The sequence below is a fragment of the Salmo salar genome, chromosome ssa28 (assembly GCF_905237065.1).
Source record: "Salmo salar chromosome ssa28, Ssal_v3.1, whole genome shotgun sequence".
In the NCBI taxonomy this organism is placed as follows: Eukaryota; Metazoa; Chordata; class Actinopteri; order Salmoniformes; family Salmonidae; genus Salmo; species Salmo salar.
Genome location: NC_059469.1, coordinates 24,925,334 through 24,948,697, shown reverse-complemented (window position 1 = coordinate 24,948,697; position 23,364 = coordinate 24,925,334). Strand labels below are relative to the sequence as shown.

Below are 23,364 nucleotides of genomic sequence, written 5' to 3'. Positions count from 1 at the left end.
TCATCCTTGTCCTAATTGCATTGGTGTGTTCAGTGTGCTCATTGTTTGATTTAAGTCACCTTAGACACATCTGTCTCTGTTCTGATGTCTCACATTTCTTTTTCTCTCTCCTCCCTCTGTTTCTAGCTCGGTAGAAAACGTTTTGAAAACACTTGTGAGAAGCTGCAGACCGTAAGTATATTTTGAAACCCCTATGATCTATGTATTTGTTAATGAATTCAGTTGCTGAGCTCATGGTTGCATTTAGGCCTACTCTTGGGACACTTGTGGGCAACACTCACACAGTAGGAGGACCATCTTAAGAGTTATTGTGTCTAGGGGTGTGAATGTTATAATGTTTAAATAAAAAAGAGATCTTAACATTAAAGATCCCTAACCTAAAACAATCCCCCACACTAAATAAAATCACTGTGCAGTGTGACCACCATTTTCCTCATGCGCCACGACACATCTCCTTCGCACAGAGTTGATCAGGCGTTTGATTGTGTCCTATGGAAGGTTGTCCCACTCTTCTTTAATGGCTGTGCGAAGTTGCTGGATATTGGCCGTAACTGGAACATGTGTCGTATGCGTTGATCCACAGCATCCAAACATGCTCAATCGGTGACATGTCTGGTGAGTATGCAGGCCATGGAAGAACTGGGACATTTTCAGCTTCCAGGAGTTGTGTACAGATCCTTGTGACATGGGGCTGTGCATTATCATGCTGACACATGAGGTGATGGCGGCAGATGAATGGCACGACAATGGACCTTAGGATCTCGTCACAGTATCTCTGTGCATTCAAATTGCCATCGATAAATTGCAATTGTTTGTTGTTCATAGCTTATGCTTGCCCATACCATAACCCCACCACCACCATGGGGCACTGTGTTCACAACGTTGACATCAGAAAACTGAGGCCAGTTGGACGTACAGCCAAATTCTCTAAAGCGACGTTGGCGGCTTATTGTAGAGAAATGAACATTCAATTCTCTGACAACCACTCTGGTGGATATTCCTGCATGCCAATTACACTCTCCCTCAAAGCTTGACATCTGTGGCGTTGTGACACAACTGCACATGTTAGTGGCCATTTATTGACTCCAGCACAAGGTGCAACTGTGCAATGTTCATGCTGTTTAATCAGCTTCTTGATATGCCACAGCTGTCAGGTGGATGGGTTATCTAGGAAAAATAGAAATGCTCACTAACAGGGATGTAAACAAATTTGTGCACAACATTTTAGAGGCTTTTTGTGTGTTTAAACATTTCTGGGATATTTTATTTCAGCTCATGAAACTTGGGACCAACACTTTACATGTTGCATTTATATTTTTATTCAGTGTAGAATAGAGAATATTCTATTTATTTTAGTTCTACCAGTTATCAACATATTGTTCAATGTTGAAAAAAAAATAAAGACCAGTGTTTATTCTGTGACTTTAGCTAATGCGCTTTTTGTTGTTGTTGCCGTGGTATCGTTTTGGTATAAAGATTCAGGATACTAAACCTGGTGTCCAAGTCCAAACTCTGGTAACGTGACGACACTTGTGCAATTATCACAAAACATATTGCAAGGCGAGACACAGATTACCAAGACATTTGTGCACCACAGTTCATTCTGCCTGCCCCCTCCCATTCTCCCTTGCCCTGGCAGCATCGCATTAGTGGAAGTCAAGACTGTTTCAGGGCAGGCCTGGTTATAGATGGATATGTTCGAGTCGTGTCATCTGGGACAATTGCTAACCCTTTCCTAACCTTAACCTAATTCTTCTAACCTGCTGTGTTAATTCTCCTAAACTGCTGCGTAAATTCTACAATCCTGCTACGAAAAGTCACTTCTGCTTGTCAAAACTGGAAGACCTGCCCTGAACAATCTTGGTTTCCACTAATGTGATAGAGCCTCGCGCTGGCTCGCCTGTTCTTTCTCTTCACTAATGATGCGATTGTGTGTTCAGTCTTCGGTTTGTTGCGTGTAGAATATCCTAGCCTTCATCGATGATAGGCCCTGCTTTACTGAAGTTGTGAAACATTGCAAGCCAAGAAATTGTGAGATACAGCATTCCATTGCGAGATGCAGATAGGACCATGCACTAGGCCTTTCTGTATGCCTGCCAGGTGGCCGACCTGCATATACTGTGCCTCTCCTCTCTTTTTCCATCCCTCTCTAGCTCGCTAGAAAAGATTCAAGTGTTTGTTCTCGGAAGTACGGCAACAAATCAGTCTCTTCTTTTCCAAAATACCTGATTCTTTCACATGGCATGTTAACCAATTGTGCTTACTTCAGCACTCCTGCCATTGAATGATAGACCTAGAGTAGAGATGCAGACAGAGGCACATGTCTACTCTGGATTAAATAAGACACATTCTGTGAAACTGAACTGTCAGGAACAATTCTCCCTTAGGGACTTAGTTTAGGCATATTGACTGACAATTTGTCAATGTCATAATGGCTAGTTCAATCCCTGGATGCAAAGCAAGACTAGGTTTGTGTGTGCATGTGTGTCGAGAAGCTTAGTCACTGAGTCCCTGAGTTGCTAGTGTACCTACTAGTTGGTTAATAATCCTATTAAATCTAATTCTGGCCTGTGGGAGAGTTTCCTGTTACTGTGAGCAGAGAAAACGGAGAGGGAGCGAGAGGTGGAATACAGACATTGTCATCCTACTAGAAACATGGTATAGAGAAGGTGGACCCACTTGTTTCCCTCTAGGTTACAGAGAGCTGGTAACAACTACCAGGTGTGAAACAGGGAAGTGGCTCGGGGTATGCTATTTTGGAATAGAGCAGACCTAACTCGTACTCTTAAATTAATCAAAACGGGTACATTTTACATTTTGGCTAGAAATTCTAAAGGAACTGATCTCAACAGAGAAAAATATTTTCCTGTGTGCTACCTATAACCCCCCCCACTAGAATTCCCATACTTTAATGAAGACGGCTTCTTCATCCTAGAAGGGGAGATCAACCATTTCCAAGCCCAGGGACATGTACTAGTCTTTGGTGACCTAAATACCAGAACTGGACAAGAACCTGACACCCTCAGCACAGACGGGGACAAACGGCTACCTGGAGGTTACAGCGTTCCCTCCCCTAGGCACAACTAGGACAACATAACCAAATAAAATAGGTCACAACTCCTGCAGCCTTTTTTTTTACATTTATTTAACCTCTCTGGGATTTGTGGGACGCTAGCGTCCCACCTCAACAACAGCCAGTGACATTGCAGGGCGCCAAATACAAAACAACAGAAGTCTCATAATTAAAATTCCTCAAACATACAAGTATTATACACCATTTTAAAGGTAAACTTCTTGTTAATCCAGCCACAGTGTCTGATTTCAAAAAGGCTTTACGGCAAAAGCATACCATACAATTGTTAGGTCAGTGCCTAGTCACAAAAAAATATACAGCCATTTTCCAGCCAAAGAGAGGAGTCACAAAAAGCAGAAATTGAGCTAAAATGAATCACTAACCTTTGATGATCTTCATCAGATGGCACTCATAGGACTTCATGTTACACAATACATGTATGTTTTGTTCGATAAAGTTCATATTTATATCCCAAAATCTCAGTTTACATTGGCACATTATGTTCAGTAATGTTTTGCCTACAAAACATCCGGTGATTTTGCAGAGAGCCACATCAATTTACAGAAATTCTCATCATAAACTTTGAAAGATACAAGTGTTATGCATAGGATTATAGATACATTTCTCCTTAATGCAACCGCTGTGTCAGATTTCAAAAAGCTTTACGGTGAAAGCACACCATGCGATAATCTGAGTACAGCGCTCAGCCACCAAAACAAGCCATACAGATACCCGCCATGTTGTGGAGTCAACAAAAGTCAGAAATAGTGTTATAAATATTCACTTACCTTTGATCTTCATCGGAATGCACTCCCAGGAATCCCAGTTCCACAACAAATGTTTGTTTTGTTTGATAAAGTTAATCTTTATGTCCAAATACCTCCTTTTTGTTTGCGCGTTTAGTTCACTATTCCAAATGCACAAGGCGCGGGCTCTAAGTCCAGACGAAAAGTCAAAGTTCCATTACAGTTTGTAAAAACATGTCAACTGATGGTTAGAGTCAATCTTTAGGGTGTTTTTATAATAAATCTTCAATAATATTCCAACCGGACAATTCCTTTGTCTTTAGAAATGAAAGGGAACGAAGCCCGTGTTCACGGCCGCGCGCGTGACTAAACTAAAGGCTTTCAGCCAGACCACTGGTTCAAACAGCTCTTATTCGCTCCCCTTTTACAATAGAAGCCTGAAACAACGTTCTAAAGACTGTTGACATATAGTGGAAGGCTTATGAAGTGCAATCTGACCAAATTTACACTGTATATTGGATAGGCAATTACTTGAAAAACTACAAACCTTACATTTCCCACTTCCTGGTTGGATTTTTTCTCAGGTTTTCGCCTGCCATATGAGCAAATAAGAGCTGTTTGAACCTGGCTGAAAGCCTTTAGTTTAGTCACGCGTGCGGCCATGAGCACGAGCTCCGTTCCCTTTCATTTCTAAAGACAAAGGAATTTACTCTGGGCACCTTATTGATTCAAGCTACTCGTTCACAAAGAAGTTACCTAGGCAAGTCAGTTAAGAACAAATTCTTATTTACAATGACGGCCTACCCCAGCCAAACCCGGGCCAATTGTGGGACTCCCAATCACGGCCAGATGTGATGCAGCCTGGCTTTGAACCAGGTACTGCAGTGACTCCTCTTGCATTGAGATGCAGTGTCTTAGACCACTGCGCCACTCTGTCGCACACTGGGTATGTACATAGTCTGTGGTAGGCTTCAAGGGGACTCCTACGTTAGGTACACCTATAACTCATCTCTTGGTAGTAGCACTGTAGACTACTTTATTACTGACCTCAACCCAGAGTCTCTGTGTTCAGTCAGCCCACTGACACCCCTTTCAGATCACAGCAAAATCAGTCTACCTGAACAGAGCAATACTCAATCATGAGACCTCAAAGCCAAAGGAACTGAATAATATTAAGAAATGCTACACAAGGAAGGTAGTGTCGAAACCTACCAAAGAACAATTAGGCAACAACAGTCATTTTTACATTTATATATTAAGAAATGCTACACAAGGAAGGTAGTGTCGAAACCTACCAAAGAACAATTAGGCAACAACAGTCATTTTTACATTTTACATTTGTCATTTAGCAGACGCTCTTATCCAGAGCGACTTACAGTAGTGAATGCAAACATTTTATACATTTTTGTAGTTGTTGTACTTGCCCCCCCATGGGAATCGAACACACAACCCTGGCGTTGCACACACCATGCTGGCGTTGCACACACCATGCTCTATCAACTGAGCATGGCCTTTTAGACAACTTCCTTGACAAAACATTTCACTGTAATTGTGAAGGTGTGAACTTGGCAGTAGAATGCCTAAACAGTATATTTGACCTCTCGGCTTCCCTATCAAATGTTTTTTATTTTTTATTTAACTAGGCAATTCAGAACAAATTCTTATTTACGATGACGGCCTACCCCGGCCAAACGCTGGGCCAATTGTGCGCCGTCCTATGGGACTCCCAATCACAGCCGGATGTGACGCAGCCTGGCTTTGAACCAGGTACTGCAGTGACGCCTCTTGCACTGAGATGCAGTGCCTTAGACCGCTACGCCACTCGGGAGCCTCAAATGGTTTGATGAAGAATGCAAAAACCTGAAAGAGATCGAAACAAATGCATAGAGACCCAGAAAACCTGAATCTACGCCTTCACTATGGTAAATCACTAAACAATACAGAAATACACTATGGAAAAAGAAGGAACAGCACATTTGAAACCAACTCAATGCAATTGAAGAATCCATAGAATCTAACCACTTTTGGGAAAATTGGAAAACGCTAAACAAACAACACGAAGAGTTATCTATCCAAAACGGAGATGTACGGATAAACTACTAATCCAGTCTTTTTGGCCTTATAACAAAGAACAAACAGCAAAAACATTTACATGATAAAATCCAAATCTTAGAATCAACTATTAAAGACTACCAGAACACACTGGATTCTCCAATTACGTTGAATGAACTACAGAACAAAATACAAACCATCCAACCCAAAAAGGCCTGTGGTGTTGATGGTATCCTATTAGAAATTATAACATTTACAGACCACACATTCCAATTGGCTATACTTAAACTCTTTAATAACCTCTACAGGATCGGTGGGTCCCCCCGCAGGATGGTTGCGCTAATGTGATTAGCTTGAGGTTGTAAGTAACAAGAACATGTCCCAGGACATAGACATATCTGATATTGGCAGAAAGCTTAAATTCTTGTTAATCTAACTGCACTGTCCAATTTACAGTAGAGTGCACAGTTATGAACTTAAAGTTATTAATTAACCAATTAGACACATTTGGGCAGTCTTGATACATTTTAAACATATGCAATGGTTCATTGGATCAGTCTAAAACTTTGCACATACACTGCTGCCGTCTAGTGGCCAAAATCTAAATTACACCTGGGCTGGAATAATACATTACGGCCTTTCTCTTGCGTTTCAAAGATGAAAAGCACATGGTTTTTTCTTTGTATTATCTTTTACCAGATCTGTGTTATATTCTCCTATTTTCATTTCACATTTCCACAAAAGTCAAAAGTGTTTCCTTTCAAATGGTATCAAGAATATGGATATCCTTGCTTCAGGTCCTGAGCTACAGGCAGTTAGATTTGGGTATGTCATTTTAGGCAAAAAAAAAAGAGAAAAAAAAGGTCCGATCCTTAAGAGTTAACATCATCCTTAGCTCTGACATCTTCCCCAATATTTGGAACCAAGGACCGATAACTCCAATCCACAAAAGTGGAGACACATTTGACCCCAATAACTGCTGTGGGATATGCGTCAACAGCAACCTTCGGAAAATCCTCTGCATAATCATTAACAGCAGACTCAAACATTTCCTACTTGGCAAATGTCAAACTGTCTTTTTACCAAATTACCGTATGACAGACCACGTATTCCCCTGCACACCCTAACTGACAAAGAAACAAAACAAAGGCAGTCTTCTCATGCTTTGTTGATTTCAAAAAAGCCTTTGACTCAATTTGGCATGAGGGTCTGCTATACAAATTGATGGAAAGTGGTGTTGGGGGGGGGGAACATAGGACAAAATCCATGTACACAAACAAGTGTGCGGTTAAAATGGGTAAAAACACATTTCTTTCCACAGGGCTGTGGGGTAAGACAGGGCTGCAGCTTAAGCCCCACCCTTCTGAAGTAAAATGTCTACTGTTTGCTGATGATCTGGACTTCTGTCCCCAACCATGGAGGGCCTAAAGTAGACAAAAATAATGGTGTTCCAAAAAAGGTCCAGTTGCCAGGACCACCGATACAAATTCCATCTAAACACCGTTGCCCTATAGCACACACAAATCTATACATGCCTCGGCCTAAACATCAGCGCCACAGGTAATTTCAACAAAGCTGTGAACGATCTGAGAGACAAGACAAGAAAGGCCTTCTATGCCATCAAAAGGAACATTTGACATACCAATTAGGATCTCGCTAAAAATATTTGAATCGGTTATAAACTCAGCAAAAAAAGAAAAGTCCCTTTTTCAGGACCCTGTCTTTCAAAGATAATTTGTAAAAATCCAAATAACTTCACAGATCTTAATTGTAAAGGGTTTAAACACAGTTTCACATACTTGTTCAATGAACCATAAACAATTAATGAACATGCACCTGTGGAACAGTCATTAAGACACTAACAGCTTACAGATAGTAGGCAATTAAGGTCACAGTTATGAAAACTTAGGACACTAAAGAGGCCTTTCTACTGACTCTGAAAAACCAAAAGAAAGATGCCCAGGGTCCCTGCTCATCTGCGTGAATGTGCATTAGGCATGCTGCAAGGAGGCATGAGGACTGCAGATGTGGCCAGGGCAATAAATTGCGATGTCTGTACTGTGAGACGCCTAAGACAGCGCTACAGGGAGACGGGACGGACAGCTGATCGTCCTCGCAGTGGCAGACCACGTGTAACAACACCTGCACAGGATCGGTACAGCCAAACATCACACCTGCGGGACAGGTACAGGATGGCAACAACTGCCCGAGTTACACCAGGAACGCACAATTCCTCCATCAGTGCTCAGACTGTCCGCAATAGGCTGAGTGAGGCTGGACTGAGGGCTTGTAGGCCTGTTGTAAGGCAGGTCCTCACCAGACATCACCGGCAACAACATCGCCTATGGGCACAAACCTACCGTCGTTGGACCAGACAGGACTGGCAAAAAGTGCTCTTCACTAACAAGTCGCGGTTTTGTCTCACCAGGGGTGATTGTCGGATTTGCGTTTATTGTCGAAGGAATGAGCGTTTCACCGAGGCTTGTACTCTGGAGCGGGATCGATTTGGAGGTGGAGGGTCCGTCATGGTCTGGGGCAGTGTGTCACAGCATCATCGGACTGAGCTTGTTATCATTGCAGACAATCTCAACGCTGTGCGTTATGGGGAAGACATCCTCCCTCATCTGATACCCTTCCTGCAGGCACATCCTGACATGACCCTCCAGCATGACAATGCCACCAGCCATACTGGTCGTTCTGTGCGTGGTTTCCTGCAAGACAGGAATGTCCGTGTTCTGCCATGGCCAGCGAAGAGCCCGGATCTCAATCCCATTGAGCACTGTGACTTACCCAAACTTTGTACAGACTCAATTGAGCATAGCCTTGCTATTGAGAAAGGTTACCGTAGGTAGACATGGCTCTCAATAGAAGACAGGGTATGTGTACACTGCCCACAAAATGAGGTGGAAACTGAGCTGCACTTCCTAACCTCCTGACAAATGTATGACCATGTTAGAGAGACATTTCCCTCATTACACAGACCCACAAAGAATATAAAAAATAATTTGATAAACTCCCATATCTATTGGGTGAAATACCAGTGTGCCATCACAGCAGCAAGATTTGTGTCCTATTGCCACAAGAAAAGGGCAACCAGTGAACAAACACCATTGTAAATACAACACATATTTGTTTTTATTTTCCCTTTTTTTACTGTTTGCTCATTGTTACAACACTCTATTTAGACATAACATTTGAAATGTCTTTGTTCTTTTGGAACTTGTGTGTGATATTTACTGGTCACTTTTGGTTTTTCACTTTTGTTTATCCATTTCACTTGCTGTGGCAGTGTAAACATATGTTTCCCATGCCAATAAAGCCCTTTGAATTGAATAGAGGTGAGGTGGAGGGCTATAACCCTGCATAACAGCTCTTCTGAGGTTGAAGTGCTGTTGACATTGTGTTCACACGTCTTCTCATGATCTGATTCCATTAGCTAAACTAAACACCAGCTTAACTGCCGTTGTTTCATATACCGTGTACAAATGGAATGCTAAGCCACAGCTGCGAAAATATAAATTCTATTATAAGGAATATATTTCTGTCTGCCAGCCCTTGATTTTGGACAATTTTCTATGTGCAACGCTACTCTTTGCATGTCTTGGTGTGGGATTTTTAATTTTTTTTATTGAACCTTTATGCTGTGGGGTCAGTTAGGAAATAGTAATTAATTAGTTGATTATTCGGCAGGTGTTTAAAAATAACTATTGCCCTATGCTTATCACATATTGTTAGTCCTTGGCGAGTGGAAATGAATGTATATAGAAATTGTCTTTAGATTATAGGCATATGGCTAATACACATTACACCAAACTGTAGTTCAATAAATAATATCATTGTTTTATTCTTCAGGTACTTCCCTGAGTCGGCCACCCAGGAGATGTTGGAGGAGTGGCGTCCACTGCTCTGTCCATTTGATGTGACCATGCAGAGAGCTATAGGATACTTAGAGCTCTTCCTTCCCACCACCCTACCACCAGAGCTGCACCACAAGGGCTTCAGGTGAGAACACGCACACGTACGCACACACACACACACACACACACATCTCCACCACGTCATAGTTAATGGAAACCTTCCAAAAGTTCCCAGGTTTTTCATAAATCCCATTTGGTGGATTCCCTTACTGCTTATTCCGTCATGATTACAGGAAGGTTTCCAGAATTGTTCGTCTCTACGACATCACAAAACTTGACCATTTTAAAATACCATTTCAGTGTTGCCCCCAAAACATGATCACAATTGCTATTCTCTAATGAAAGGCAAGATAATATCTTGAGCATGCTGTAACTGCCACACGTATGACATTTGTTGTGTGTGTGTAGCACAGTAAGCGTTAGTATGGCGTTTGACAGACTGTTTGTTCACCAGGTTATGGTTTGATGAACTCATCAGCTTGTGGGTGGCAGTACAGAACCTTCCAGGTTGGGAGGTGGTAAGTTAGACATCGCTCACTTAATTGACACACTGTGTGTGTGTGTGTGTGTGGTAGTATTAGTCTGATGCCCAGTGTGTGTGTGTGTGGTAGTATTAGTCTGATGCCCGGTGTGTGTGGTAGTATTAGCCTGATGCCCGGTGTGTGTGTGGTAGTATAAGTCTGATGCCCGGTGTGTGTGTGTGTGTGGTAGTATTAGTCTGATGCCCGGTGTGTGTGTGTGTGTGTGTGTGTGTGTGGGTGGTAGTATAAGTCTGATGCCTGGTGTGTGTGTGTGTGGTAGTATTAGTCTGATGCCTGGGTGTGTGTGTGTGTGTGTGTGTGTGTGTGTGTGGTAGTATTAGTCTGATGCCCGGTGTGTGTGTGTGTGTGTGTGGTAGTATTAGTCTGATGCCCGGTGTGTGTGTGGTAGTATTAGTCTGATGCCCGGTGTGTGTGTGTGTGTGTGGTAGTATTAGTCTGATGCCCGGTGGGTGTGGTAGTATTGGCAAGATGGCACAAACAGATCTGCCACCAGGCTTTTGTAGTACAGTTTCCATCATTACTTTTGATAGAAACAGAAACGTTGAACGATTCGCTAGCTTATTCCTCAATTAATGTTTTCCTCAGCATCTTGTCAACCTGTTTGCCCGGTTGGCCAACGACAACATTGGCTACATTGACTGGGACCCTTATATACCCAAGGTAAGGACACATTTGTCTAGCTGTGCCTATAAAACTACCCCATCAATTCCACCCTACCCCATCACACCATTGGTCTCTTCCAGCAGGTCCCAATTCACTCCCTTCCCCTTGGCCTTAAAGTCAACTTTACTTCCTGATTTGGCCTCGTTTTGCATCATTGCTCATTAAGAAATGCTATTGGCAGTGACAGAAGAAAAACAAGAGTTGTCTTGGGTGTGGTTTGTGGGTGTTTCTTCGGTGTGTCTTTGCCTTTCAATCACAACAAACAAGGACAGTTGCTAGCCAGTTGAGTTATTGAAAGAAAGCTGGCAACCTGCATCAAACATGTCACGTTTGCTTGATTATGAGCTAGCTAGCTAACGTTAGCTAGCAGGGATCAAACCTGTCTTCAGGTCCAACGTTAGGAATGCAAATCTTCCTCATGTTACACGTTAGGGAGAGGATATATATGTAGCTAATTACATCACATTATTATAGCCAAGTATCATAGTGGCATAGCCTATCAAATAATGGCATGCCTCCATGTGTTAATGGGCAAAAGGGGGCATGAATTGTTGACATAATTGTAATCCAAACCCAACCTTCATTTACCCATTGTGATGCACTAGGGTTCCATACTCTGTTTTAGACGAGACTGACTTTATGACCTAAATGATCCTATTTACACTTTGTAGTCAATTGTGACACTAGAATCAATGTTTCTGACTCATATCGATGCCACATAAGCTGTTTTATAAGGTGTAAGCTCCAGCACTGTACTGCTTAAACCTTTCCAGACCCTTCAGATCTGCAAAACATTGAAGGGGAAAGGGTCGTGGCTGCAAAGATCTTATCCCTGATAATTTGACCTGTGACCATTGGTTGTTGGTGTGCATGTTAAAGCACACCAGACATGACCAGACAGCCATTGAAAGTGATACCTGTTAGTGGCATTAACTACTGTATCACATTTCCCTGTTGATCCTCCTGGCTTGTCTTTTAGCGGGTTTGATACAGATACGTCACTGTTATCTGACTTAATTATGCCAACAGGCCCTGATCTGAAATGTGATGTAATGGAATGAATGAAAAATGATTTTGGTTTATCATTTTGAGTAGCCCCAAAAATATGAATTAAAAACAATATACAGTGCATTCGGAACGTATTCAGACCCCTTGACTTTTTCCACATTTTGTTGCGTTACAGCCGTATTCTAAAATGGATGAAAAAATAAATAAATCCTCATCAATCTACACACAATACTCCATAATGACAAAGCGAAAACAGGTTTTTAGAAATGCAAATGTATCAAAAATAAAAAACTGAAATGCTTTATTTACATTAGTATTCAGACCCTTTGCTATGAGACTCGAAATTGAGCTCAGGTGCATCCTGATTCCATTGATCATTCTTGAGATGTTTCTACAACTTGATTGGAGTCCACCTGTGGTAAATTCAATTAATTAGACATGATTTGGAAAGGCACACAGCTGTCTATGTAAGGCCCCACAGTTGACAGTGAATGTCAGAGCAAAAATCAGGCCATGAGGTCAAAGGAATTGTCCATAGAGCTCCGAGACAGGATTGTGTCAAGGCACTGATCTGGGGAAGGGTACAAAAAAAATGTCTGCAGCATTGAAGGTCCCCAGGAACACAGTGGCCTCCATCTTTCTTAAATGGAAGAAGTTTGGAACCACCAAGACTCTTCCTAGAGCTGGCCTCACGGCCAAACTGAGCAATTGGGGGAGAAGGGACTTGGTCAGGGAGGTGACCAAAAACCTGATGGTCACTCTTGACAGAGCTCCTCTGTGGAGATGGGAGAACCTTCCAGAAGGACAACTATCTCTGCAGCACTCCACCGAGCAGGCCTAAATGGTAGAGTGCCCAGACAGAAGCCACTCCTCAGTAAAAGGCACACGACAGCCCGCTATGAGTTTGCCAAAAGGCACCTAAAGAATCTGACCATGATTTTGCTTTGTCAATATGCAGTATTGTGTAGATTGATGAGGGGGAAAAAATGATTGAATCACTTTTAGAACAAGGCTGTAACGTAACAAAATGTGGGACAAGTCAAGAGGTCTGAATACTTTCCGAATGCACTGTATCCTGTGATCAGAATGTCATTGGCCAGCGGTTGCCAATTCCTGTCCTTGTGTACCACCATCAGTTCACATTTTTATTGTAGCCCCAGACAAGCACAACTGATTCTTGTCAACTAATCATCAGGACCTCAATGAGTTGAATCAGGCGTTTTTTGTCCGGGGATACAACAAAAATGTATGCTGTTGGGGGTACTCGAGGACTGGAGTTGGGAACCCCTGCATTGGACAACACATTCAATGAAAGAACAATAATGTATTAATCTTCACACGGATTGCTCCTTTTTGATTCCAGATCTTCACCAGAATCCTACGTAGTCTGAACCTCCCGGTGGGGACCAGTCAGATGCTGCTTCCCAGATACCTGACAAACGCCTACGACGTCGGGCACGTGGTCCTCTGGGTCTCAGCTTTACTGGTCAGTGTACACAATCTGTGTTGCCCAATCAATCCGTTTTATTTCTCCAAGTTCATTTCAGTTTTTTCATGTATGGCTGGTAGACATGAAGTAAATGTATTTTTAGAGCGGGAAAAAAATACTGTAATCATACAATGCAATACCATTAAGCCCTAGTTTATCAGAGAGGTTGGTGCTAAACTAAAGGACGGGGCTACGGCACACAGGGATATCGTAGACAACCCTGAAGCTACGGCCAAGGACAGGAACGAGTACAAGAAGTCCCGCTGTGACCTCCAGAGTCATCCTTTTGCTCATTTGATGATGTAGGAATAAGGTGGAATCATACTACAGAGGCTCTGACACCTCCCGCATGTGGCAGGGGCTACAGTCCATTACGGATTACAAAGGAAGAACCAGCTATGATCTGCCCAACGATGCCTCTACCAGATAAACTCAATGCATTTTTATGCACGCTTTGACAATGATAACATCGTGCCGGGTGTGAGGGCCACCACCGACCCATAGGACTGGGTGATCTCGCTCTCTGAAGCCGACGTAAGGTCTTTAATCAGGTCAACACCTGCAAAGCCGTGGGGCCCAACAGTATTCAAGAGCACGTTCTCCGAGCATGCGCAGAGTTGCTGGCAGGCATTTTCACAGTAATTTTCGATCTCTCCTTGTCCCAGTCTGTAATCCCCACATGCTTTAAGATAACCACCATCATCCCTGATCCCAAGAACTCTTAAGGCTTCATGCCACAATGGCTATTGGCCTGTAGCAACTTGTGGGATACATTTATACGGACAAGTGCTTTGAGGGGCTGGTTATCGCACACATTATCACCAGCATCCTAGACCCACTCCGACCCAACATCCATAGACGGTGCAATGTCAATTGCACTCCACGCTGCCCTCACCCACCTAGATAAGAGAAATACCTATGTGGGAATGCTGTTCATTGTCTACAGCTCAGCGTTCAACACCATTGTCCCCTCCAGGGTCGTCACCAAGCTTAGGACCCTGGTACTGAACACCTCCCTCTGCAACTGGATCCTGGACAACCTCTCCCTCAATGTCAGCAAGGGAAAGGATCTGATTGTGGACTACAGGAAACGAGAGGCGAGCACTTAAAAGGGTCCGCACACAGTCGTGAAGAAGGTGCGACAGCGCCTATTCCCCTTCAGGAGGTTGAAAAGGTTTGGCATGGGCCGTCAAATCCTCAAAAGGTTCTACAGCTGAACCATTGAGCGCATATAGACTGGCTGCATCACTGCTTGGTATGGCAATAGCACTGGCTTTGATCGCATAGCGCCACAGAGGGCGGTGAGGACAGCCCAATACATCACTGGGGCCGAGCTCACTGCCATCCAGGACCTCTATCTCTCTGCTTCCGCACAGCAAGCGCTACCGGTGCATCAACTCTGACACCAACAGGCTCCTGAACTGAACAGCTTCTATCCCCAAGCCATAAGACGGCTAAATAACGAACAAAATGGCTACATGGACTATCTGAATTGACACTTGCATAGTATATTTTTATTTTTGCACAGTCTATGCACACTCACAGGGCCCTACACACACACACACACACACACACACACACACACACTCCATCATTAGCTCACACACAATATGCACATACATTTATACGGACACTAGACACTGCCGCACCCACTCATATACAATCATCATATACGCTGCTGCTACTCTGTTTATCATATATCCTGATGCCAAGTCACCTTACCCCTATATTGTACATATCTACCTCTATCACTCCAGTATCCCTGCACACTGTAAATATGGTACTGGAACTGACCCTGTATGTAGTATGGTTACATACTTCCTCATGTGTTTTTGTTCTACATTAAGTAATTTTTAGTATTACATTGTTATTGATTACTGCATTATTGGGGTTAGAGCTTGTCAGAAAGGCATTTCACTGTACTTGTTCACGTGCCATAAAAATACTTTAACAAGACGCAATAGTACCCCTAAATAAGGTTAAGGAAAATAAACGTCCTCGCACTGTGAACAATTAAATATAATTATATATAAACTCAGCAAAAAAAGAAACGTCCTCGCACTGTTAACTGTGTTTATTTTCAGCAAACTTAACATGTGTAAATATTTGTATGAACATAAGATTCAGCAACTGAGACATAAACTGAACAAGTTCCACAGACATGTGACTAACAGAAATGGAATAATGTGTCCCTGAACAAAGGGGGGGTCAAAATCAAAAGTAACAGTCAGTATCTGGTGTGGCCACCAGCTGCATTAAGTACTGCAATGCATCTCCTCCTCATGGACTGCACCAGATTTGCCAGTTCTTGCTGTGAGATGTTACCCCAGTCTTCCACCAAGGCACCTGCACGTTCCCGGACATTTCTGGGGGGAAATGGACCAAGCCCTCACCTTCCGATCCAACAGGTCCCAGACATGCTCAATGGGATTGAGATCCGGGCTCTTCACTGTCCATGGCAGAACACTGACATTCCTGTCTTGCAGGAAATCACGCACCGAACGACCAGTATGGCTGGTGGCATTGTCATGCTGGAGGTTCATGTCAGGATGAGCCTGCAGGAAGGGTACCACATGAGAGGAGGAGGATGTCTTCCCCGTAACGCACAGCATTGAGATTGCCTGCAATGACAACAAGCTCAGTCTGATGATGCTGTGACACACTGCCCTAGACTATGATGAACCCTCCACCTCCAAATCAATCCCGCGCCAGAGTACAGGCCTCGGTGTAACGCTCATTCCTTCGACGATAAATGCGAATCCGACCATCACCCCTGGTGAGACAAAACCGCAACTCGTCAGTGAAGAGAACTTTTTGCCAGTCCTGGCAAAATCCAGAAAAACACATGTCAAAAAAATTTATAAAATGATTTGCATTTTAATGAGGGAAATAAGTATTTGACCCCTCTGCAAAACATGACTTAGTACTTGGTGGCAAAACCCTTGTTGGCGATCACAGAGGTCAGACGTTTCTTGTAGTTGGCCACCAGGTTTGCACCCATCTCAGGAGGGATTTTGTCCCACTCTTCTTTGCAGATCTTCTCCAAGTCATTAAGGTTTCGAGGCTGGCGTTTGGCAACTCGAACCTTCAGCTCCCTCCACAGATTTTCTATGGGATTAAGGTCTGGAGACTGGCTAGGCCACTCCAGGACCTTAATGTGCTTCTTCTTGAGCCACTCCTTTGTTGCCTTGGCCGTGTGTTTTGGGTCATTGTCATGCTGGAATACCCATCCACGACCCATTTTCAATGCCCTGGCTGAGGGAAGGATGTTCTCACCCAAGGTTTGACGGTACATGGCCCTGTCCATCGTCCCTTTGATGCGGTGAAGTTGTCCTGTCCCCTTAGCAGAAAAACGCCCCCAAAGCATAATGTTTCCACCTCCATGTTTGACGGTGGAGATTGTGTTCTTGGGGTCATAGGCAGCATTCCTCCTCCTCCAAACACAGCGAGTTTAGTTGATGTCAAAGAGCTCCATTTTGGTCTCATCTGACCACAACACTTTCACCCAGTTGTCCTCTGAAGTCATTCAGATGTTCATTGGCAAACATCAGACGGGCATGTATATGTGCTTTCTTGAGCAGGGGGACCTTGCGGGCGCTGCAGGATTTCAGTCCTTCACGGCGTAGTGTGGTACCAATTGTTTTCTTGGCGACTATGGTCCCAGCTGCCTTGATGTCATTGACAAGATCCCGTGTAGTTCTGGGCTGATTCCTCACCGTTCTCATGATCATTGCAACTCCACGAGGTGAGATCTTGCATGGAGCCCCAGGTCGAGAGATATTGACAGTTCTTTTGTGTTTCTTCCATTTGCGAATAATCGCACCAAATGTTGTCACCTTCTCACCAAGCTACTTGGCGATGATCTTGTTGCCCATTCCAGCCTTTTTTAGGTCTACAAACTTGTCCCTGACATCCTTGGAGAGCTCTTTGGTCTTGGCCATGGTGGAGAGTTTGGAATCTGATTGATTGCTTCTGTGGACATGTCTTTTTTACAGTTAACCTCTCTAGGGTATGTGGGACGAAATCGTCCCACCTACTCAACAGCCAGTGGAATCCCGTGGCGCATTATTCAAATACCATAGAAATGCTATTACTTCAATTTCTCAAACATATGACTATTTTACACCATTTTAAAGACAAGACTCTCGTTAATCTAACCACACTGTCCGATTTCAAAAAGGCTTTACAACGAAAGCAAAACATTAGATTATGTCAGCAGAGTACCCAGCCAGAAATAATCAGACACCCATTTTTCAAGCTAGCATATGTCACATAAACCCAAACCACAGCTAAATGCAGCACTAACCTTTGATCTTCATCAGATGACAATACTAGGACATTATGTTATACAATACATGCATGTTTTGTTCAATCAAGTTCATATTTATATCAAAAACCAGCTTTTTACATTAGCATGTGACGTTCAGAACTAGCATACCCACCGCAAACTTCCGGTGAATTTACTAAATTACTCACGATAAACGTTCACAAAAAACATAACAATTATTTTAAGAATTATAGATACAGAACTCCTTTATGCAATCGCTATGTCCGATTTTAAAATAGATTTTCGGCAAAAGCACATTTTGCAATATTCTGAGTAGATAGCCCAGCCATTACGGGCTAGCTATTTAGACACCCAAGTTTGGCCCTCACCAAACTCCGATTTACTCTTAGAAAAATGTGATTACCTTTGCTGTTCTTCGTCAGAATGCACTCCCAGGACTTCTACTTCAATAACAAATGTTGGTTTGGTTCAAAATAATCCATAGTTATGTTCAAATATCCTCTGTTTTGTTCGTGCATTCAAGACACTATCCGAAGGGTGACGCGCCCGACGCGTTTCGTGACAAAAAAAAATCTAAATATTCCATTACCGTACTTCGAAGCATGTAAACCGTCGTTTAAAATCAACTTTTATACGATTTTTCTCGTAAAAAAGCGATATTCCGACCGGGAAACCCTGTTTTAGTTCAAAGACGAAAAAATAAAAACATGGTGTCGCCTCGTGCACGCGCCTCAGTCTCATTGTTCTCTGATCGACCATTATCCAAATGCGCTAGTGTTTTTCAGCCAGGGCCTGCAAAGACATCATTCACCGGTTTGCCGCCTTCTGAGAGCCTATGGGAGCCGTAGGAAGTGTCACGTTACAGCAGAGATCCTCAGTTTTCAATAAAGAGAGTGTATAAGCCCAAGAAATGGTCAGACAGGCCGCTTCCTGTAAGGAATCTTCTCAGGTTTTTGCCTGCCATATGAGTTCTGTTATACTCACAGACACCATTGAAACAGTTTTAGAAACTTTAGTGTGTTTTCTATCCAAAGCCAATAATTATATGCATATTCTAGTTTCTGGGCAGTAGTAATAACCAGATTAAATCGGGTACGTTTTTTTATCCGGCCGTGCAAATTCTGCCCCCTACCCTAGAGAGGTTAACAAGCTGCGGTTAGGAGCACTCCCTTTAAGAGTGTGCTCCTAATCTCAGCTCTTTACCTGTATAAAAGACACCTGGGAGCCAGAAATCTTTATGATTGAGAGGGGGCCAAATACTTATTTCCCTCATTAAAATGCAAATCAATTTATAACATTTCTGACATGCGTTTTTCTGGATTTTTTTGTTCTGGCTCTCACTGTTCATATAAACCTACCATTAAAATTATAGACTGATCATTTCTTTGTCAGTGGGCAAACGTACAAAATCAGCATGATCAAATACTTTTTTCCCCCACTGTATATATTTATTTATTTATTTTAATGTTAAGCATCTGTTTCTGTGATTGCAGGGAGGCCCCAGTAAGCAAGCCCAGGCACAGCTCAGTGGCCTTTTCAACAGCATCACATCTTTCTTCCACCCATCCAACCATGGACGCTGGCTGGTGAGTCACTGGAACTCTCACTTCCTGTGGATGTCTTCTTTGGAAGGCTCAGGATCTGGTAGTACTGCTAGTTCAGAAATAACACCCTGATGACATATGAGAGAGAGGCAGCAACCAGCCGTGCTATAAAAGGTTAACCTGATACCGGGGGCACACACCATTCTGTTCTAGGAACATCCCCCCCTCCGTCATCAGACCAGAGCCTCTGGCTACAGGCAGTGTCTTCAGTCATACACAAATGTTTATTTATGGGTGAGGGACATAGACCTGGGTTCAGATAGCATTACATATACTAAACCTGGGCTCGATTGAGCATGTCTGACGCAATAGAATGCTCGTAACAGTGCACACCCTGCTCGTTTGGCACTCCAGCTAAAGTGAAAGATTTCAAATAGTTTTTGAACCCAGGTCTGGAGGGAGAGTTGTTTGTGACCCCGTTTTGTTGCTGGGAAACCCGAGCAACTCGTGAGATTCTCTCCTGACCCGTCAGATGTTGAAGTTTTATTGCAATTAGGTGAATGTGTACAGACAACCTGACGTTCTTGGGACCTGTGTCCAATTTGAGGGCACTATGTGTCCTGGCTTGGCAAAAGTTGTATTGTGTAATGTAATGGTCATCACTGAAGTGACATAGAAAGACACAGGGTTTGTTTAGGATTAATAAAATGACTTTGGCCTGACATTTGACATTCCGTCAGCCACTTAGGGAGCTGGATCTTTGACAGACATTCCAGATCTTAGTCCGTCAGTCTTTATATAGAGATAAAACTGTGCACAATCTAAGGCCATGCTGTCCTGACTGGTTATTGGTTCTAAGGCCATGCTGTCCTGACTAGGGCTGTTATGGTGACCGTATTCCCGCCACACCGGCGGTCATGTAGCATGAAGGCAGTCAAATTCCATGTGACCGTTTAGTCACGGTAATTAGGCTTCTCCACGCTCTGATGCTGCTGATGGTCATTAGTAGCCTACCAAACTTGTAACTGTCTGGTACTCAGCACTCTATTGTCCCTCTAATCACTCTGACATCAATGCAAATGTATTCGATAATCTAATCAAACGCTTCATGAGAGCCCATGAGCTCATGTTGCCAACATTTCTATAGGCTATGCAATTGCATGAAAAAACAGAGTGATGGCCTTTATTAAAAAGAGGTTCAGCTTTCTATAGGCTAGGCCTACTATATTTATTTCTCAACTTTCCTAATATTAAGCACATTGCTTGTCTTTACAACAGGAGTATAGCCTACCTGGCTGGCATGAAAATAAACCACAGGGAAAAGTGTCCTTCATTCACTATTTAATTGCATAGATGACATGTATTTTTTCCCGCTGCCCCTGTTTCGAGACAGGTGCATGATAATGGTCCATTCTAAATCAAACCAAATTTCACACATGTATTATTTAGTATATGTAAAGACCAGATTAAATCAGGAATAGTCTGATGGGTGACAATATTAGCCTATCACTTGTGAATTATATATTATCACTTGTGAATGATGCCCAGCATAAGAAACAATGCCTTTTTTTTGCAACTTTTTCTAATCATAGTCGCACACCTCATGTAGCTTTGCCCGTACGCCTATATGTTTTAGTAAGGTTTGCATCACAACTTAAGTGGCCAAATATCTTAAAATTAAGCATATTAAGCTGCTTTACTTTTTACCTTTATTTAACTATAAGCAGCATGTGAGTTTCAAGTTTGGGGAAGATAATTTTCACCATAAAAATGCACATTTATAATAAAAGCATTACATGCATAATCGCATTCGTGGTCACTTTTGATGATGGTGTTTTCCCGCTAATGGAACATTTGCTCTTATAGCCTACTGCTCTGTGCACATCGCATCCCACAACTCTCCCAGGCTATGTTTGGAATATTTGTGTCTCGGACAGAATATAATAGGTAAACCTTTTGTACTATGGGGGATAGTAGATTGACATGGACTAGTGCTTTTGCTGTTTCTTAGGCCTACTCATCTTGTTGGCTAACGAAAAAAGTAAATGTGGACAGTTCTTCAAATATCTTCAATATGCACCTCTGAATTGGATAAGGATGCGCGCAGTTGCTTCCCTGATGTGTCGGTCTTCACTTGTAGCCTGTGAGAAAGACCCGATCACGTGATGGAGCGCACTGCACTCTCGGAGAAGGGCATAACGGCCACTGGACGCAAAAGGCATGGATTTGTTTAGGGTGCATTACGGCCACATGGGATGCCGCCGTGAAATTCTAGGCATTATCAAGTACTTGTCAAATTAAACATAAAGAAATAGGTATTGCTATGTTAACTGCTCAACACAGAATAGCCACATGTGCACACTCCCTCAAATCATTTGGAGAAAATATCCTTTCTATTTTATTCAGCTTTGTTCAATTGTATTCTTCATACTATAAAATAATGCCACGGAATTCCACGGTGTCTGTCTTTATGTCCTCCCACCGGTCTCTCAACCAGTGTGTCTCTAACCCTGTCTGTCACTGTCTTTATGTCCTCACACTTGTCTCTGTCTTTCTATTCCCAGATGAAGTTGATGAAGCTGCTGCAGCGCCTCCCGGCCAGTGTGGTGCGGCGGCTCCACCGGGAGCGCTACCGGAAACCCACGTGGCTCACGCCGGTACCGGACAGCCACAAGATGACAGAGGCGGACATCACGGCGTTCGTGGAGAGTATGATGCAGCCTGTGCTGCTGGCCATGTTCAGTAAGACGGGTAGTCTGGACGCTGCTCAGGCCCTGCAGAACCTGGCCCTCATGAGGCCTGAACTCGTCATACCACCAGTGCTGGAGAAGTGAGTCAAATCAAACAGTCTGTCTGATTAGTGGATGGGCAGTGTTTCCTCTTTCATTGTATAGATGGGGCGGGCCCCACAACATCTGTTGTCCCCCAATGCCTAAAGCCTTCAACCCTTTAGTTGATTTCTATTTAACTTTAGACTCCCTGAATATTAAATCGGGACTTGTGTGCTCTGCCTGGAAAATAGGCTAATCTATGGGAAACACTGGGTAGAGGTTACAGAGGGAAGAATTGGAATTGGGTTCTGTATTCCAAGAGGCAGATTAACTAAAGTTCTAAGGCAAATGCCACAAAAACAGTAAACAAAGCTATTTGTCTTAGGGCTGGGCAATATAGCCAAAATATCATATCACAATATTTTTGGCAGTATTTGACATTATGTTTCTCAATTCTGTCTTGTCCTCTCTTTATAGAACCTACCCTGCTATGGAGACACTGACAGAGCCCCACCAACTGACTGCCACCCTGAGCTGTATGATCGGTGTGGCTCGCAGCCTGGTGTCTGGGGGCCAGCGCTTCCCCGAGGGCCCCACACACATGATGCCCCTCCTCATGCGGGCCCTTCCCGGGGTCGACCCCAACGACTTCAGCAAGTGCATGGTGGGTAATGGAGTTCAGGGGAAGAAGAAGCTCTCGTAGGCCTACACTGGGTTATCTTGGGTACAGAGATTGTCATCAATTTGGAAGTGTGTGTGTGTGTTGCAGGTCTAACTTTTGCTCTCCCTCCTTTCTGTAGATAACATTCCAATTCATTGCTACGTTTGCGACTCTTGTGCCTTTGGTGGACTGTTCATCTGCTGTTCATGAAAGGAGCGACCTGACAGAGGTGGAGAGAGAGCTGTGCTCAGCCTCTGCAGAGTTTGAGGACTTTGTTCTTCAGTTCATGGACAGGTATGAGTATGGAGAACGAAGTCAATGTACACAATATATACAAAAGTATGTGGACACCCCTTCAAATGAGTGGATTTGGTTATTTCAGCTTCACCCATTGCTGACAGTTGTATAAAATCGAGCACACAGCCATGCAATCACCATAGACAAACATTGGCAGTAGAATGGCATACTGAAGAGCTCGGTGACTTTCAACGTGGCACCGTCATAGGATGCCACCTTTGTAACAAGTCAGTTGGTCAAATTTCTGCCCTACAAGAGCTGCCCCGGTCAACTGGTAAGTGCTGTTATTGTAAAGTGGAAACGTCTAGGAGCA

At 43.3% G+C, this 23,364-nt stretch overlaps 1 protein-coding gene across 4 annotated transcripts in view; it reads left to right on the top strand.

The window, feature by feature from the left end:
- LOC106589746 (proteasome activator complex subunit 4B) overlaps positions 1-23,364 on the top strand; it is a 78,747-nt gene that overhangs the window by 17,148 nt on the left and 38,235 nt on the right. For all 4 annotated transcript variants that reach the window (XM_045710238.1, XM_045710237.1, XM_045710240.1 and 1 more), the window contains 9 exons: positions 127-171; positions 9,724-9,873; positions 10,243-10,306; positions 10,916-10,990; positions 13,365-13,487; positions 19,272-19,364; positions 21,887-22,152; positions 22,571-22,757; positions 22,894-23,048. In XM_045710238.1, coding sequence (XP_045566194.1) covers positions 127-171; positions 9,724-9,873; positions 10,243-10,306; positions 10,916-10,990; positions 13,365-13,487; positions 19,272-19,364; positions 21,887-22,152; positions 22,571-22,757; positions 22,894-23,048 — 1,158 coding nt within the window. The remainder of the gene's footprint in view (positions 1-126; positions 172-9,723; positions 9,874-10,242; positions 10,307-10,915; positions 10,991-13,364; positions 13,488-19,271; positions 19,365-21,886; positions 22,153-22,570; positions 22,758-22,893; positions 23,049-23,364) is intronic.